The following is a 17,007-nucleotide window of genomic DNA, read 5'->3' on the forward strand; positions in this document are numbered from 1 at the left end:
AGGCTACATTACTTATATTACCAGACCTCCTGTTCCTGTCCTTAGTTGCAGTTTTTCATGGTCACAGCTACAGCCATGAATATGGCATGAGTGGAAATCATATGGCCCTTCAGATGTTGTTGGCTCCCACCACTACTTACTATTAAGAATGTTGGTGCAACCTGATGGGAATTGTAGTTCAACATCAACATACTCTCCAACATTTCACAAATGAAAACTGAGACAGGTTCAGCCAGGAAACATCAGCACCTGCCCAAGATGGAGAAAAATATTAATAAGGTAGAAGATGTAAGCAGGGATGCTGCAGCTGTGAATCCCACCCCTGGAATATGAGTATTAGAAGTAATAACCATAGTAGAGATGCAATCTATTATGTCTTGATTAGGAGCAGGGAGTTATATATCATTATTGCCTGATCCCTCCACCACATAGTACCTCTCTTCAGAAAGGAAATTCATTTGCAGTAGGCAAGAATTTTAGCCAAGTGTGCCATTTTTAAGATAGGCCTCCAATTCAGTAACTGAAACTGGGACAGTCACACCTACCTGTGTTGGACTTCTTTAAATATTGCCTTGCTCAAATAAATGCAATGTACCAGTGACCTGGTACACAATTCAAACCACTAATAGCAACAGTGTAGGACTATAAGAGTTATTGTGCATTCTGTTGCTGTAGGGAGCCTTTCCAGTTATAGCCTGACAAAGACTAAAACTGATCACCAATTTGAAGAAACTACCCGGCTCCCAAATGGCAAAAAGTAATTTTCTGAGCTGTATAGAGCAAGAACCTTTTAAGTGTGTAAATCTGCTTTAGTTCTCTTTAGGTCACTGTAATAGCCCTCTTCAGCAAAAGGCCAGATAAACAAACAAGCCTGTTAAAAAGACAGATGCCTTATGCTTGAGTGCTGGTTTGAGACAGACAGATGGCTGCTCAGCACACTCTCTTGTCTCTGGTTGCTCCTTCACTAATCACAGTCAGGAAATGGGGTTGAACCAAGCTGTACAAATTCTGAAGCATGAGCTTCTGGCACTGAGGTTTCTTTCAGTTATGTGCTTGGCTTCTACTCTGTAAGAGAAAGTACAAGGAAGGCTTGTGTGCCACCTGGCTTTAAACTCAAGAATGGTGTGACACCCTTGGAGTCTTATTGCATGAGAAAAGAAATCCAAAATGGAGTGGGGTGTGTAGCAGCTTTCTCTGTGCCTCTCCACAAGATGTTGTAGCACTTCCATTCTCCTTCCTGAATCCTGAGGGAGACAGTTTGACCAACAGATTTTTCCATTGTGACAAAATGTACAACCATCTCCCTTGGAAAGAGAATGAAAATGATATGACATCATGTGGAGAGGCACAGAGGAAGCCGCTTTTCTCCCACTCCATTTCAGATTTCTCTTCTCATGTGATAAGGCTCTTAGTCTATACCAGGACCATCATCATGGTTCCATAAAGACCCATTTGGAAGGCCAGATTATTTAGCTCAGCTGTGCTTCAACTGAGTTGGAACACGTGTGGTCTCTCAGATATTTCTTGGATTACAACTCTCTTCAACCCACCTGGCTAATACTATATGACTGTAATCGATAACATCGGGAGGGCCAAAGCTTCCTCCACCCTGAGCTGACTCACCAGATTGAGGACATACACTGATCATGCCCTAATGAGCAGTCAACGCAAAAGTGATCTCTAGATCTGAACCTTCACAGATTCATCAGGGGATACAGACTTGCTAGAGCAAACCAAATTTTATTTTATTCATTATATTTAACTAATTTTTGTCTAATTTTACATTCAAGTGTCTCAGGATGACATACAAAAAAAATCAATTTAGGACAATTTAGATGTTAATGGCAAAGTGCCAAAAGAGTGTCAGGGTTTTTGCACTTTTTACTACTTGTGTAGAAACAGGCACTTCAGCAAGTGCCAGTTGAGAAGGCATCACAGCAGATGAGATCGGCTTGGTACAAAAGAAGACCAGAATCCTACTCTTTTAACAGTAGTTAGAAGAATAAGAAAGTTCTTGTATGTTGTGCCCCATTATTGTTAGTCTTTACACTGCTATTGGGTTTTTCAGATGATCACTAGAGGGGGGAATGAAATTGTTGTAAACTCACATATGAAAATGTTTTTAATGCAAATCTGATTTAGATTGCTAAGGAAATGGAAGTGTATAAGAGGATGGGATTCCTCCACTTTAACAGTTGTGTAGAGGACATTTCAGCAGCTGCACAGCCTGATCCCTTTGGTTAACCAGATTCATGTTTATTTCCAGCTTATCCATGGGACAAGATGTGCCTGAAATCCATGCCTTTTGACCTGAAACAGTTTGAGAAATTAGATGCATATGCAAAAAAGGTAAATTTGAATACACACACACACACACACACACACACACACACATATATATAAATCAATGCTTCGTGAACTTAAATTGTGTTCCCACTGCTTCTAAAAGTTCTCTGCCAAATATAACTTCCCCTACTGCATAGTGTCAATATAAAAAAAGTCAAACTACTTTGGGGGAAAAATTGTGGCAACTGTCCTTTAGCAAAAATTTGTAACGTGTTGAAGAAACTGGATATTTGCTGCAGAATGTGAGATTTCTACAAAATAGACTCTGTAGTCACCAATTTTTATGTCTTTTTGAAAACTTGCTGAACAAAATTTCAAGTTTAATAACCAAGAGGTCTGTGTAACACCTTCAGACAACCACTTGAATAACATGCACAGTGGAAGTCATTCACTTTTACTATGAGCTTGATCTGTAGCTTCATACATTTTGTATTGAACATATCCTTTCACAGCTGTCTTAATTGTAGCAAAACAACAATTCAGAGTTATTCATAATGCTAAATGTGAATTGGAAACCCAGTCAAAACTGAATTTCCACAGAGATAGAGGCTGCTCAAAAACATTTTAGAGTTATTTAGAGTTATCATTTCTGTCACCCTTCACATATGAAAGGTGACAGGTCTATCTGAAAAGGACAGTCCCCACTATCTGTGGATGTTCTCTGTGTTTAGTGGAACCCTGGAACATTACAGTTCCAACTCAAGTGGAGAACACACTGTCATGTCTGAACAGTCACATTGTGTCTCTACAGTAAGTACGATATATATAGGATGGCAGTCTTAATTTGACAAATACTACTCCCTCTCGATGATGTTTTGCCTTTTTTTATTAAAATTGTAGCTCTTTATCAATCTAGGCTAGTGTTGCTTGTTTTGTTCCAGTTCATAACAACTTATAATTATCTCTTTTGTCCTGGGACTGGAAAGACCAAGGGCAACACATTCTGGCTTTATCCATCAGAATCACTGGGAGTCTGTAGCACCTGGCTCCCAAGAAGAACAATAGTTAAGGGGAGACCAGTCTGGCCCTATTCCAGTGGCCAGAAAAGAAGGTGCTTCTCCGGTGCTTGTTTCTTTTCTTTTTTTGAATTGTTAAAATCCACAAACCACTAATCCTCCCTTCTCCAGGTTTTCCAAGAAATTACTCAGATGTTTTTAATGAGGAAGACTCTTCAAATTTACTTCATGTTAAATGAGATGACAACTTAAGGATCTCCTTAAAACCCTTTCAGAAGCTCAAAACTGTTATCAGAATACTTCTTTCAAAACTTATCTCAAAATTCCTCTGGGGTGTCACTGGTGATGGTATTCCAAAATTAGCCTCCAATTTAGGTAGAACTTTACTGTCAGCACTGATCTTAAACAACTTCCTGAATATTTCAAACAGACACTTGCAATCCAAGATGAAATCTCCTATGACTTCCTGAACTTTGAAACAAATACTTGATTGGTTGGGAAAGGAAACTGTACAGCAATAAAATTTAATCTTTGGCCAGATGGTTGAGCATGTCTGGCTGATGATGACCATACCATGTGAAAGTGAAAACTTAAATAGAATCTAGTTATAGCTAGTTAGTGCCTGTAAATATCCAAAGGTCATTGGCAGAACAGAAGGGAGCAACCTTATCCAGTAGTATCTTTGAAGCTTGTAAAAGATTTCTTCTATTTAAAAACATCATGGCCAAGCTGATGAAAAACATGCCAGCCTTTGCCAACACAGTTCCAGTTTTAACTGTCAGGATCCCTCACCGTTGGCCAGGTTACACAATCAGGCTGATGAGACTTGCAGTCCAAAACATCTGGTGGTGGTTGTTAACTGCTTTCAAGTCAACTTTGACTTATGATGCCCCTGTGAATGAAAGGACTCAAAGTCATCCTTTCATTAAGATTCAGGGCTATGGCTTCCTTGACTGAGTCTTCCCATCTGGAATGTGGTCTTCCCCTTTTCCTACTACCTTCTACCTTATCAAGCATTTTCTTTTCTAGTGAGTCCTGTCTTCTCATGATATGGCCAAAGTACAACAGTCTCCACTTTCCTTTACTTTCTCCAGTAATTGTTCTAAGTATTTGCTATATCCTGCTAGTAGTGTGGTGTCATCTGCATATCTTAAACTGCTGGTGTTCCTTTCTCCAATTTTCATGCCTCTTTCCTCCAGTCTAATCATTGGAAAAATGATTTCCTAGGAAAGGTGGAGGGAAGTAGCAAGAGAGGAAGGCTGCAAGCTAGATAGATGGACTCTGTTTAAGAGGTCACAGGTATGAATTTACAAGAACTATGCAGAACAATGGAGAACAGGGAGTCTTGGAGATGTCTCATCCATGGGGTTGCCATGAGTCAACATTGACTCAAGGGTAGTTATCAACAAGAAAATCCTGTTAGGTATATGATATGTTCAGCATACAAGTTAAATCAATAGGGTGATAAAATGCAGCCTTGCCTGACCACCTTCCCAATTAAAAACCATTCCATTTCTCCATATTCTGTCCTAACAGTAGCCTTTTGTCTTGAGTACAGCTGTACATCAGAACTATCAAATGTTGGGACACACTCATTTCTCTAAGTACGATTCACAGTTAAATGTTGGTGGCGTACTTGCTGCTAAAGGGGAATTTTGATTTGAAAGAAAGTATATAGGAGTATATGCCTTGTTTCAAAGGAATATGGCAATTTTGATGGCACCAAATTACTGGTGAGTTCAGACATGGGCCAAGATGACCCCCACCTTTGAAGTTTCCCACCTTTGCTGGATACTGTGTTTCCTGTGAAACCTAGCAAAAACCTAGCTGAGCAACCCAAAGGTTGTGCCATATGATGGACCCTGAACCATAAGCATGGATTCCTCTGAGTTTTATACAAAGGCAGGAAAAATATGTATAATATATTTATTTATTAAAATAATACTATCCTGCCCTGTATTTTAGGATCTCAGGGTGGATCCAGTAAAATCAACTCAAAACAATTTAAAATAGTTAAAAAGATCTTAAACAGACTAAAAGCTTATTTTTGAGCTTATTTAATAGGTTAAAAGAAGATAATTTAAAACCAGTTAAAATAATTCAAAACCATGCACATGTGCAGAATTATATCTCTAGCCTAAGTGGAGAGCATTGTCTAATTTAAAAACCACCATCTTATTTTCTCTTTACAATGCAGGTGACCACCAAGAGTAGTGTGGAGGAGCTAGTGAAAACCTTGCTCCGTGTAGCACATACTGACCTGGAAAAAGTTAGGGCCATCTGGACATGGATATGCCACCATATAGGTAGGCAGTGAATTCGTGTGCTTTCTGGAACCAGTGGATAATGCTGAATGTTGCTAGCAGGTATTCTAATTCTCAAACTCCAATTTAAACATTATTGTGTGGCTAATACAGTGATGGAGTACAGGAAGAAAAAAGTGCCTCTTAAGACTACAAAATCTGTATTCTAAGAAATAATCAATTTGTTTTGTTTTTACTAGTCTTCCTTTCATCCTTTCCAGAACAGTAATCTCAGTGTCTGTGTTCCTTTCCAGGAACTGTTCATTCTCAGGAATCAACCATGTAAAATACTATGTTCATTCTTAGAAAGCATATACGTAAAACATTATCCTCCTGTTTTGGAGCTCCTCTCACAACATTAATTTGGCATACCTGTGAGAAGAGTGTTGTGCTGTTACATCACAGCAAGCCTGAATGTGTGTCTGTGTGTGTCTGTGTGCGTGAATTTTGTAAAGTTTTATTAGGCAAGGAATACTGAGAAGTAGTTTTTGCCAGTTGCTTATTCTGAAATACAACCTACAACAATCTGGTTTTCATTGGTGGTCTCCTGTCAAAGTACTAACCAGGGCTGACCTGCTTAGCTTTCATGATCAGACAAGATATAAAACTTTTTACGGTGTTTAGGTCCTAAAGCTTGAGAGTACCCTTCAGAAATACTTCACAATAGGCTTGTCATACTGGAGAGTCTGTCCAGTTTCTTGGATTTGTATTAGTATGTATATCTTTTTACTCCTGAAGGGGGGAAAAACAGGAGTAATTTTGGGTGGAAATTGACCCAAAGAGAGAGATCTATTCTTCCACTATTACGGTGGTCAGATTCTCAGCCTACTTTCATTGCATTTGATGAAAAACTGATGGCACACGAAAAGTACATTCAACTCTATGCCAAATCTGGATGCAGCATACAGTTGAACATACTTTTCTTGTGCAATCAGTTGAACAGGTGTATCACTCTCCAAAAATATAGCACTTTGCTGTCACTTTAACTGTCATAATGGTGTCCTGCCAAATTCTGGGATTTGTTGTTTCATGAGATACTTAGAACTCCCTGTCAGAGAGCTCTAGTTCTGTAGTTCAAGGGACTAAACTAGAGGATTGTAAAAGCATCTCATGAAACTACAGAGCCAGTGTGTTGTAGTAGTTTGAGTATTGGACTCAGGAAACCCCTCTGACAAATATTGCCAAGAAAACCCCATCATAGGTTTGCCATAGAGTCACCATAAGTCATAACCAAACTTAAAGGCACACAGCAACAAAATCCATTCTGAGTTATATGGCCTACTGCCTCTGCTGTCTCTATTATTTTGCATCCCTCAGGACTCTCTAGATCTTCTCTGTCTCTGAATCTGTTGGGAAACACAAGCATGTAAATGTACATCAGCTTCATAAGGTGAAACTTTCATTGAATCAACTAACTTCTACTTTAAAATTTAGAAGCTCTTTCCATTCTCTGAACAAATCTTGCCAAGAACCCCTTGGTAGGCTTGCCTTGCCATAAGTGTGTGTGTGTGGGGGGGGAGGATTGAAGGCACACAACAATAACACCAACATATGAGTAGGTTTTAAAAGCAGACATTTATAGAAGAAACATCTTCTGGGTCTTTGAATAAATTTGGTATTGTTATAGGTCTTTGTGGTCCATGATGGATGCAGGTAGCTGAAGTTGTCTTTATGATGCAGTTCAGTTTGTAACTTATCACTTCTTGTTTTACTTCTCACCTGTGTCTGAACTTTCACCTTTGTTCCCCCAGAATATGATGTTGTGGGGTTCTTTAACAAAGAAAAGCTGTCTTTCAAGCCCAAGGATGTCCTTCAGAGTGGCAAGAGTATTTGTGAAGGATACGCTGGGCTTTTTGAACAAATGTGCAGGTAACATTACTTAAGAAATATTTAAACTTACAGGAGGATTACGTTGCCCTGTCCCTGGTGTACCAATTCTGTCTCCATTTACACCAACTAGGATTTGAAACATCATTTTGAAGCTGTACCATTGAATAGCAGAAAGTCCTCAAAAGGTCAATTTGCATTTCTCCCTCCTCCCCATAATTTACTTTGCGCCATCTGCTGAGATTCGCATTGCATTAACATAATGGCAGATGAGTACATGGGGATAATTTAGTTAGAGGAGACTCTATGTTTTTCCTGGAGTATCTGAAGGTTAAAAGAACAACAGTCTCCCCTCGGCAGCCCCCAGTACAAAAAAATAGTGACCAGGAATGCATGTAGAGCTTGGCCACATATTGTGCAAATGGCCCCATGCACTTAATGCAGGAACCCTTTCACCCATGGGATTTGGCTGTGCAACTACTGTTATTAACATCCATCTGACTTTAGTACTGTTACTGTAACTCAAAAAAAAAAAGTAGGGATAAGGAATGTTCCATCTAGTGTAATGAAGGAACAAAGAACAACCGAAGACTTCCATGGCAAAAATCACACCACTCTTTGAAACATCATTAGTGTGACCTTCCCTAAATATGGTAGGAAGAACCAAAGCAATGGAAACAGATATGTGACATTTACGCCAGGCTATACTGGAAACTGGGGGGGGGGGGGGGGGGGGGGGGGAGAGCAGCTGCAGTTGTTTTTAATATGGGAAATTCATAAGAAAAACATTAGAAGAAGGTCTTACAGATATTGTCAGGAATCAGTAAGGACAACTATAACTCCCAACAAATCCCAATTTTTTTTTTTATCAGTCTTGAGAGGGGGGGCTCAGCTCCTTCTGCATTCCAGCCCTATTATCCTATGTTCCCCAACTACAGAGCATTAAGGCTTCAGTTGACAGGAAAGGCAAAGCTTTGCTAAGCCTACAGGCACTGAGGCATTTGACTGTCAGATCATTCCTATTCTGGATAAAAAGCCTTGAGGGTCCCCACATATGGCAACTGTAAAATTAGAATAGGTGATGGCCTGCTGAGAGGATGCTGACCATAATAATGGTCTAGGATTCAAAGACATAACCATGTTAGTCTGGAAAATCAGTAGGCAAAGAGATTTTGTAGCACCAGTATGCAAAGGGATATTGTAGAGATTAACTGAACTAATGAAGCTGGTAACATGAACTTTCTTAGAGGTAAGAAAGTAGACTCAAGTCTATGAAAACTCATACTATTATCATGATATCATGATAATATTGATCAATACTTGCATACTGATAATAATGGTCTGCCATTAAAGTTCTGATGATAAGGATGACAATGCTTATGCACCAAATAGATGCTCTCAGCCATTTAGCAATGCCTTGCTATGCATCTAAATCAGCTGGGAGCAAAAGGTAGATGTGAATCATTTGCAGAGCTGAGCTGAGCTGCAGATTTGAGTCACTTCCAGTAGACTGGCAAGACCTTCTGACTTTCAGTTGTTTAACAGTAGAAACAACAACATTTCTCCCCATCTAAATTAATGAGATAAAGAAGATGTAGAACGGACTCTGAGTTCAATTCAGTGTTGGTGATGAAAACAAATATATAGGCTCCAGTTATACTCAGAAGAACGCTGTTCTTTGCATAGCTGTGGTTGCTAGATCTTGAGGTTTCAGTGGGGAAGAAACGAAAACTTAATAAGATGAGCTTCTGATTTCTGCATGCTTGATCAAGGCAGCTGTCCAATTCTTCTTTGAGCCCAGCTTGCAAAAGCTACTTTTTGGAGAACAACTCCCTGAATTCCTCAGCCAGCATGGCCAACTCTGTTGCTGAGTCATTTGTTAGAGTGAGAAGACAACACAGGCTGGGAAATGCACAGCCTTCTCAATGATGTTGAAGTGTAACTTCTATCAGTCGTGGCCACTATAGCCAATGTTTGAGGGATGATGGGAGTTTTGGTCCAACAGCAACTGGAGGGTCACATGTTCTTCAGTCAGAATTAAGTGTCAGGATATAGTCCATGTTCTGATGCATATAGCTCAGGTACAATTTAGTCTCAGCATTTGAGCTGAGTCCAAGAGCACCGAGACAGGTGTTGGTGTCTCTGCTCTGACAGCTGTTTTCCTTGGCAGGTCTGCAAAGATCTGACTACGTTTGGGAGATGAAGGACATTAATGGAGAATAAAAAACTCTCTGAAGGAATCGAACACTAGAAAACCTCAGCGCCCTCCTCCCATTGCTTCAGTGATTTTTAATACAAAAATAGTCTGGGAAACAAGACACCATTAATCTCCATTGTTGAAGTAAATATTATTATCAATCACCACCACCCCATCTCATTAGAATACATTTTTTAAAATAACACTGAACGTCCAGTTTAGCATACTGAAGCAGGGGTTGCTCTAAATTCCAAAGCCTTGCTGACTTGGGCAGCTGTCTGCACTGGCAACCCCACAATTCACTACAGCAAAGTTAATTGACTAAGGGCAATTCTGACTGGCAAGCAAGCCACCAGCTTGGCAGAGGAACATGGCAACATGCAGGAATGTTTATGTTTCAGGAGTTTAATCAGAAATCAGTGTTGCCTCTCGCATTGACCCAGCCAGAGACATTATGGGAATGATTCCGCCAACCAACCAAGTCACCATTTTCTCTTTCATCAATTATATAGACTTAACTTCTTTCCAGCCTTATACTTTATCACAGGCAGTTATCTCATTTCTCCACATGCCTCACTGAAGTAACTCTCTCCCCTTGTGTGCTTTCCCCAAGTGTTTTGTATTTTTGTTCTTTTCCTCTCAGTTTTATTCACACTGAAATGACCAAAATTGTCTACAGTATTGAAGGGAAGGTCATGCCATTCACATAATACCACTGTAATTTGTACCATTTTTGTAGGCTATTTTCTATTCCCCTTTGAAACACAGGCTAACATCTTATTTGTTTTTAATCATCTCCGTGCATTGAGCAGATGCTTTCACTGAACTGTCTGTAGTGATTGTATCAGTGTCTGCAATCAATTCCAATTGTTTCTTTCAATCCATGTTGCCACAAATTTAATTTCATCTACCATCACGCTATTCAAGTTACTGCCTTGGTTAAGTGCAGAGGGAACTCATCTCATCCCTCTGCTTGCCACTTGTTTCTTATTGATGAGCTGTTACCCATAAAAGGCAGAAACCTGACAGGGCCCTAGCTGTACTGCATAGGATTGTTCATAATTGTTGTCGCTGCTGCTGCTATTTTTAATTTATATTCCACCCTTTTCTTAAACTAAAGTATGCATGGCAGCTTCTAAAGATACCAGTATAATGCAAACAGAGATAAAGTATCACATAAAATACAACTCATTTTAGCAATAACAAACAGCAATATAAATTTTGCTGACCTGCAGTGTGGAGTCCTCCTGTGCTCTTATTCAGTGTCCAGCAGCCATATCCTTTCCCTAGACACTGTTCCATTCAATGTCTTTCCATTATTCCTCTCCAAAAGTCAGTGAGCATTCTGTGACTGCTGGGGATATTCAGTCCTTAATAGAATGTTTTAGATCTTCCCTTCCAAGTGAAAAAAAACTTTTTGTACTTTTGAAAACTTTGGTGCTTTTTGAGCCTACTGGTATTTTGACTACGTATGCCATAGCATTCCAATCTTAACATCATAGAAGAAAAATAATCACAAACTACAAAAGCCAATGCATATAAAATATTTAGTTCGTTAAAGGCAGGCACTGAAAAGGCCCATCATTACTGTCATTACGGGCCTGTTCTAAATTCTGGATCCCATGAGATATATGATTCCCAATCCTGCTTTAAAGCAAGGTTAGGCAACTGTGGCTCCCTAGATGTTTTGGATTGCAACACCAATAATCCTTCATCATTGGCTGTGCTGGTTAAGACTAGTGGGAGCTGTTGCCCAAAAATGTCTAAAGGCCATATTTGTCCACCCTGCTTTGGAAGGTCAAAGCATACACTTAAAATGAGCCCAGAAACAAATTGGTTACCACTCAAGCTTGAGGATATGCTATGTGATATGCTATGAATGCGCAGTTCCCATCAGAATTCTCTCAGGAACAGTTGAGAGTCTAAACTCTGGATCAATGAGAAGTTCTGAACTGTTTTCAATAGCAGCCCCATGAAAACATATTACAATAATCTAACTCAGGGAAGTGATATGTACAAACAATTACACTCTTACAAATGTAGAGAGATCTTGTAGCACCTTTGAGACTAACTGAAAGAAACAAGTTGGCAGCATGAGCTTTCACTGACTTCAGTCTACTTCTTCAGATGCATTTGGAAGAAATGCATCTGAGGAAGTAGACTTTAGTCTATGAAAACTCATGCTGTCAACTTCTTTCTTTCAGTTGGTCTCAAAGGTGCTACAACAAATCTCTTTACATACTGATTCCACAGACTAACATGGCTATATTTTTGAATTCTACTCTTACAAATCTTTGTTCACTGCACTTATATAACTTCCTCAGAGCTGGCCAAGTCTAGAATCCACTCACAGCTACCACTGATCTAGTGGAACTGACTTCTAGAGTTTATGTGCAGAGGGACCGAATCATTACCAGCAGATCCAGCCTAGATTACATTTGTCTGAACAGATAAGGAAAAAGGAATTAGACAAAGTCTGACAAATACAGCGTTACTGATGGACTGGGAGAGGGAAATTACCCGAAGGGGCAGGCACATGGAACTGCTGCCAGGAAGAGGAAACTAAGACCCCTTTTTATCACAGACTTTGAAAGGAAATTGGGCTTCCTGGTTTCCTTTCAGAAAGTAAGGATGCAATTTTCAGGATACTTCAGATATGGAAGCCTTTGACAGCACTTGGAAGATCAACTACAAAATATTTTGCAACCTATTAATAAATCCTCTTTTCCCAAAGGAACACCCTATGGAAGACATAAGATTGAGAACAAAAAGGAAGTTACCTTCAGTAGTGATAATAGTATTACATAAGAATCAGTAGTAATGCAGCAAGATAGCCGTCATTTGGGGTACATTTCATGGAAGTTTGCAATATGCATGAAAGAGTTTAACTTTTTAAAATTTGTGATTTTGGAATAATAGAAAAAAGGTAGAAGCACTTCATTTCCAAAGAGTTGCTTGAGTTGTTTCATGCTTTTCTTACCCTCAGCATCGCAGGAGTACAATGCATGAATTTATCTGGTTACTCTAAAGGCCATGGCTACAGGTCTGAGCAGACCTTGGCAAGAGAGTATGACCATGCCTGGAATGCTGTTTACCTTGATGGACGGTGGCATTTGGTGGACAGCACATGGGGGAGTGGATCCATTGATGACTGTTTCAGCAAATTTACCTTCAGGTACAGTTCCCATCTCCCTCTTCCAATACTTTGGGACACAGAGACAGCTGCATACAGAGGACAGTTCTTTTTATTCATGGCAATAGTCTTCCCAAGATGCAATATTAATATATTTGATTCACTTGCCATTTTTTTTAGCAGTTTACATAATATAGTAATAAATTATCCCCTATCCACTGTCCACCACCCCTGACTACATCCCAGGATTTAAAGTGTAATCAGACAATAATTATCAAACAAAAGACAGCAACAGACCATAACCAATAGCCAAAGAGTGTTCATCATGATTGCCTCCAAAATATCATATGGTTCAATGGTGAGTCACATCTAGAATCTGTATGTGACATGCATGTTATAAATGAATGCCATGTAGACTCAAAAGTGTCTTTAACTATTTTGCCCCTAGTAGGGTAAGTGCCAGTGTGGTGTAGTAGTTTGGGCATTGGACTATGACTCTGGAGAGCAGGGATAGACTCCCCGCTCAGCCATGGAAACCCACTGGGTGAACTTGAGTAAGTCACACTGTCTCAAGAGCAAATCCCCTCTGAACAAATCTTGTCGAGGAAACACCACAATAGTTTCACCTTGTTGTTGTTTGCCTTCAAGTTGTTTCCAACTTATGGTGACTCTAAGGCAAACCTATCATGGTGTTTTCTTGGCAAGATTTGTTCAGAGGAGTTTTGCCATTGTCTTTTCCTGAGCCTGAGAGCATATGACTTGCCCAAGGTCACCCAATGGGTTTCATGGCCAAGCAGGGACTCAAACCATGGTCTCCAGAGTTGTAGTTCAACACTCAAATTGCTATGCCACACTGGTTCACAGGTTTGCCTTAGGGTCGTCATAAGTTGGAAATTACTTGAAGGCACATATCAACAAAGGTGAAGACTGAGTGTCAATTTCTCCAACAACACGAGAGTCCTTATAAGTTCTTCCATGCCTTTATTTTGAAAAACAAATCCATGTCAGGTCATAGATTTTAATGTGTTGTGAAGCATTGTATGGTGCAGTTCCCATCATTAATTCAGCAGAACTGAATGTATTTATCTCACTCTTCCAAGCCATGTGTCATAAAGGCTGAAGTGTAAAGGGGAAAGGCCCATTTTCAAAAGAGATGTGGATCTATAGAAAGTGCTTTTATTTTTTCTGGTGCCAATGTAACAGATGAAAATGTCAGGCTTCCAGTGGCTTTTATAGAAATGAGACAGTTGAGAAGCTTCAGCTTTATAGCCACTAGATCCTGTTGAAAATTACTAATAATGTCACTAGTAATGCATTACTCAGCCAGTGGGTAACTTACATATGGCACCACCCACTGAACATTGAGCGGATATACTAGCATCAAGAAAGAGTGATTTACCCATGTAAATCCTCAACACCACATTAAAAAAATCACTCCTAGTGCTTAGGGATAGGATCTCTTCCTCCCAAGTGTTGCATTTCAAAATGCCAGATTGACAGAAGTATATGAGGCAACCAAATTTAGCATCCTTAGAACTTCCATCAAGCTTTGGGGTTGTTGGTTGCTGTTGTTGTTTGGTTTTTTTAAAAATATTTCTAGTCCTTAAGACTACAAAGGAAGGCTTAGAAGTATGTGCACCTTGGGTAATTGTGCCTTCCATTGGTTCCTGAAGCAAAATTTTAATTATGCAAAGTAAAGCAGGACAGAAAGCATAAGCAAATGTTTTTTTAAATCACTTGGACAGATACAAATACTTGGATTTCATTAGCATCTATTTATTTTATTAAACATACCTATTTCTGCCTAGACTAGAGTCCTCAGGTGATAGGAATCAGTGGTAGGAATCATAATTACTTCAGATGTCATTGAATTGTAGCTTCCAACTCTCTTCATATTTCACTATGCTATCTAGGGCCAACATTTGCCAAGATGTACTTTGCCAAACCCTGTTGTAGAAACTGATCACATTTCACAGGATGACAAAAGAAATTGCATTCTAAGCTGCTTTTCCATTCCATCCTCTGCCTTCTTCTACAGGTTTTCTTCTCTTATTCTTTCCTTGTATGCAAGGACAAGGGAGGAATCTAGCAAAGGTGTGCACACATCCCTTAACTTGTTGACCCCACTTCACTACAGACCTCATAACTGTTTTTCAGTCCTTCTTATCTGAGGTATGATCAAAATGCTGGAGGAAGCATACAACACAACTCTGCTAGCCTCAACCTCCCCAATCACCCTATATAAGCTGGAGGAATGCAACTGAAAATGGGAGTTATGTCCACACATGTAGCCTAGCTCTTTTTGTGCTTTAGAACACTGGAGTTAAAAAATGAATAGAAAGTGTTCCCTGACTCTTCTCTCTGGAACACAACAAAGATGGCTTTCATGCACTAATTCTACACAAAAATAGAATTGTTGTGTCCCTTCAACTTGTTTCTGATTTATGGCGACCCTAAGGTGAACCTATCATGGGGTTTTCTGGGCCTAAGAGTGTGTGATTCACCCAAGGTCAACCAGTGGGTTTCCAAAGGAGTTGAACTCTGGTCTCTACAGTTGTAATCCAGTGTCAAACCACTACAACACACTGATGGTGTACATATAGTCTATTGTGGTTCCATAGAAAACAAGGAATTACTAGGTGAAACTGGAGAGAGAACCCTCCACCATATTCTGGCCTGTAAGCATTGCAGATTAACCCAGAAACTACAGAAGCCATAGTTCAGGGTCTCAGATTATGCCAAGCCACTAAATACAATTCACTAAATCTCAGATTTTACATAATTGTTAAAATTATACAAGGGAGGATTCTATGACATTATTGTATTTAAACATGCTAAATTTGAGCCAGAAGTGTGATGTGGTGGCCCAGAAAGCCAATGCAATTTAGGCTACATCAATAGAAGCATAGTGTTCTGATCAAGGGAAATGGTGTCACTCTATTCTGCTTTGGTTTGACCTTACCTGGAATATTGTGTCCAGTTCTGGGCACCATAGTTTAAAAGGGATGTTGAAAATCTGGGACATGTCCAGAAAAGGCTAACCAAGATGATCAAAGATCTTTAAATATATTTAAATGTCTGAAGAGATATCATGTAGATGTTTATTAAAATGTAAGCACTACATCAGAATTATTCCATGTATAAATTCTACTATACTAAATCACTGACTTTGACTACATAGTCCAGATTCTGTACATCTTTTCCTGTTGCTTTCTAGAACTCCTGTCTGCTTCTGATTGTCCCTTCTTGGAAACAAGGCCCACAAACAGTGAACCTTGCTTCCAAATAAATATGCATAGGATTGCAGCTTCAATGCACCAAAGGTGCTAGGTTGAAAATGGTGCCAATTGCTAGTGACCTCTCCTTTCTTGTTACAGATACAATGAATTTTACTTCCTCACACACCCTGCCCTCTTTATTAATAATCATTTCCCAGACAACAGCAACTGGCAGCTACTCAAACCAATGGTGACACTGGAACAGTTTAAAAGCAACATATTATACAAGAGTGACTTCTACAAGATGGGATTGCTAGCAGCCCATCCACAAACAGAAATTATTCAAACAGGTACAGTCATACAAGTTCTGACCACACGCCAATATTATAAGGAAATGTTAAAAATTTTGGACAGAGGAAAGGAAAACAAAATTAAACAGCAAGTGTTGTGAGTTAGGATTCTGCTTTATTACTTTTAAAATATCATTTCTGTTGTGCAGAGCTGCACAGTTGTTTTAGGCTGTGATAACTTTCACCCTAGGAATCCCAATCTGTGTAAAATCCAAGTGTTCTTCAAGTGTCAGATTTCATGGGATCCTGGAATTATTAGTATCTTCTAGGTTGAATCTGGGCTGTCCCATACTGGTTTATAGATGTATAAGCAGGACTGTTGATGACAGGGTGACTTGGAGGTCTCCCATTCATAGGGTCACCAGTCAGTTTGATGGTAGTTAACAAGACGTTACTTCAGGTCTACTCAGTCCATTCTTAGAGGTTTGTGTTTGTAGTGATTTCTTAGAGTTGTACTAGGACTCATCCAAGTTTTTTCTAACTAGGACATGGTTCACTGAGTTAACCCTATGGTCCCCTTTGAATTTTTAAACAAATTGTCTTAGCATTATAACGCAAATGTATTATTGTGCTGATGCACTGAAGTGCTGCAATTCAAAACAAAAAATGCAAAGAAAAAAAGGGAAAGAAAGAAGGAGAGGAAAAGGGGGGGGTGTTGTTCTGCTATGTTTCAGAAT

General features: G+C 39.4%; 1 protein-coding gene across 1 annotated transcript in view; it reads left to right on the top strand.

Moving 5' to 3' along the window:
- The window catches only part of KY (kyphoscoliosis peptidase), a 42,908-nt gene that overhangs the window by 23,515 nt on the left and 2,386 nt on the right, over nucleotides 1-17,007 (top strand). Inside the window, exons 6-10 of the mRNA XM_042456269.1 lie at nucleotides 2,267-2,349; nucleotides 5,500-5,608; nucleotides 7,357-7,474; nucleotides 12,616-12,804; nucleotides 16,140-16,330. Coding sequence (XP_042312203.1) covers nucleotides 2,267-2,349; nucleotides 5,500-5,608; nucleotides 7,357-7,474; nucleotides 12,616-12,804; nucleotides 16,140-16,330 — 690 coding nt within the window. The remainder of the gene's footprint in view (nucleotides 1-2,266; nucleotides 2,350-5,499; nucleotides 5,609-7,356; nucleotides 7,475-12,615; nucleotides 12,805-16,139; nucleotides 16,331-17,007) is intronic.

This window comes from Sceloporus undulatus, chromosome 3 (assembly GCF_019175285.1).
Source record: "Sceloporus undulatus isolate JIND9_A2432 ecotype Alabama chromosome 3, SceUnd_v1.1, whole genome shotgun sequence".
In the NCBI taxonomy this organism is placed as follows: domain Eukaryota; kingdom Metazoa; phylum Chordata; class Lepidosauria; order Squamata; family Phrynosomatidae; genus Sceloporus; species Sceloporus undulatus.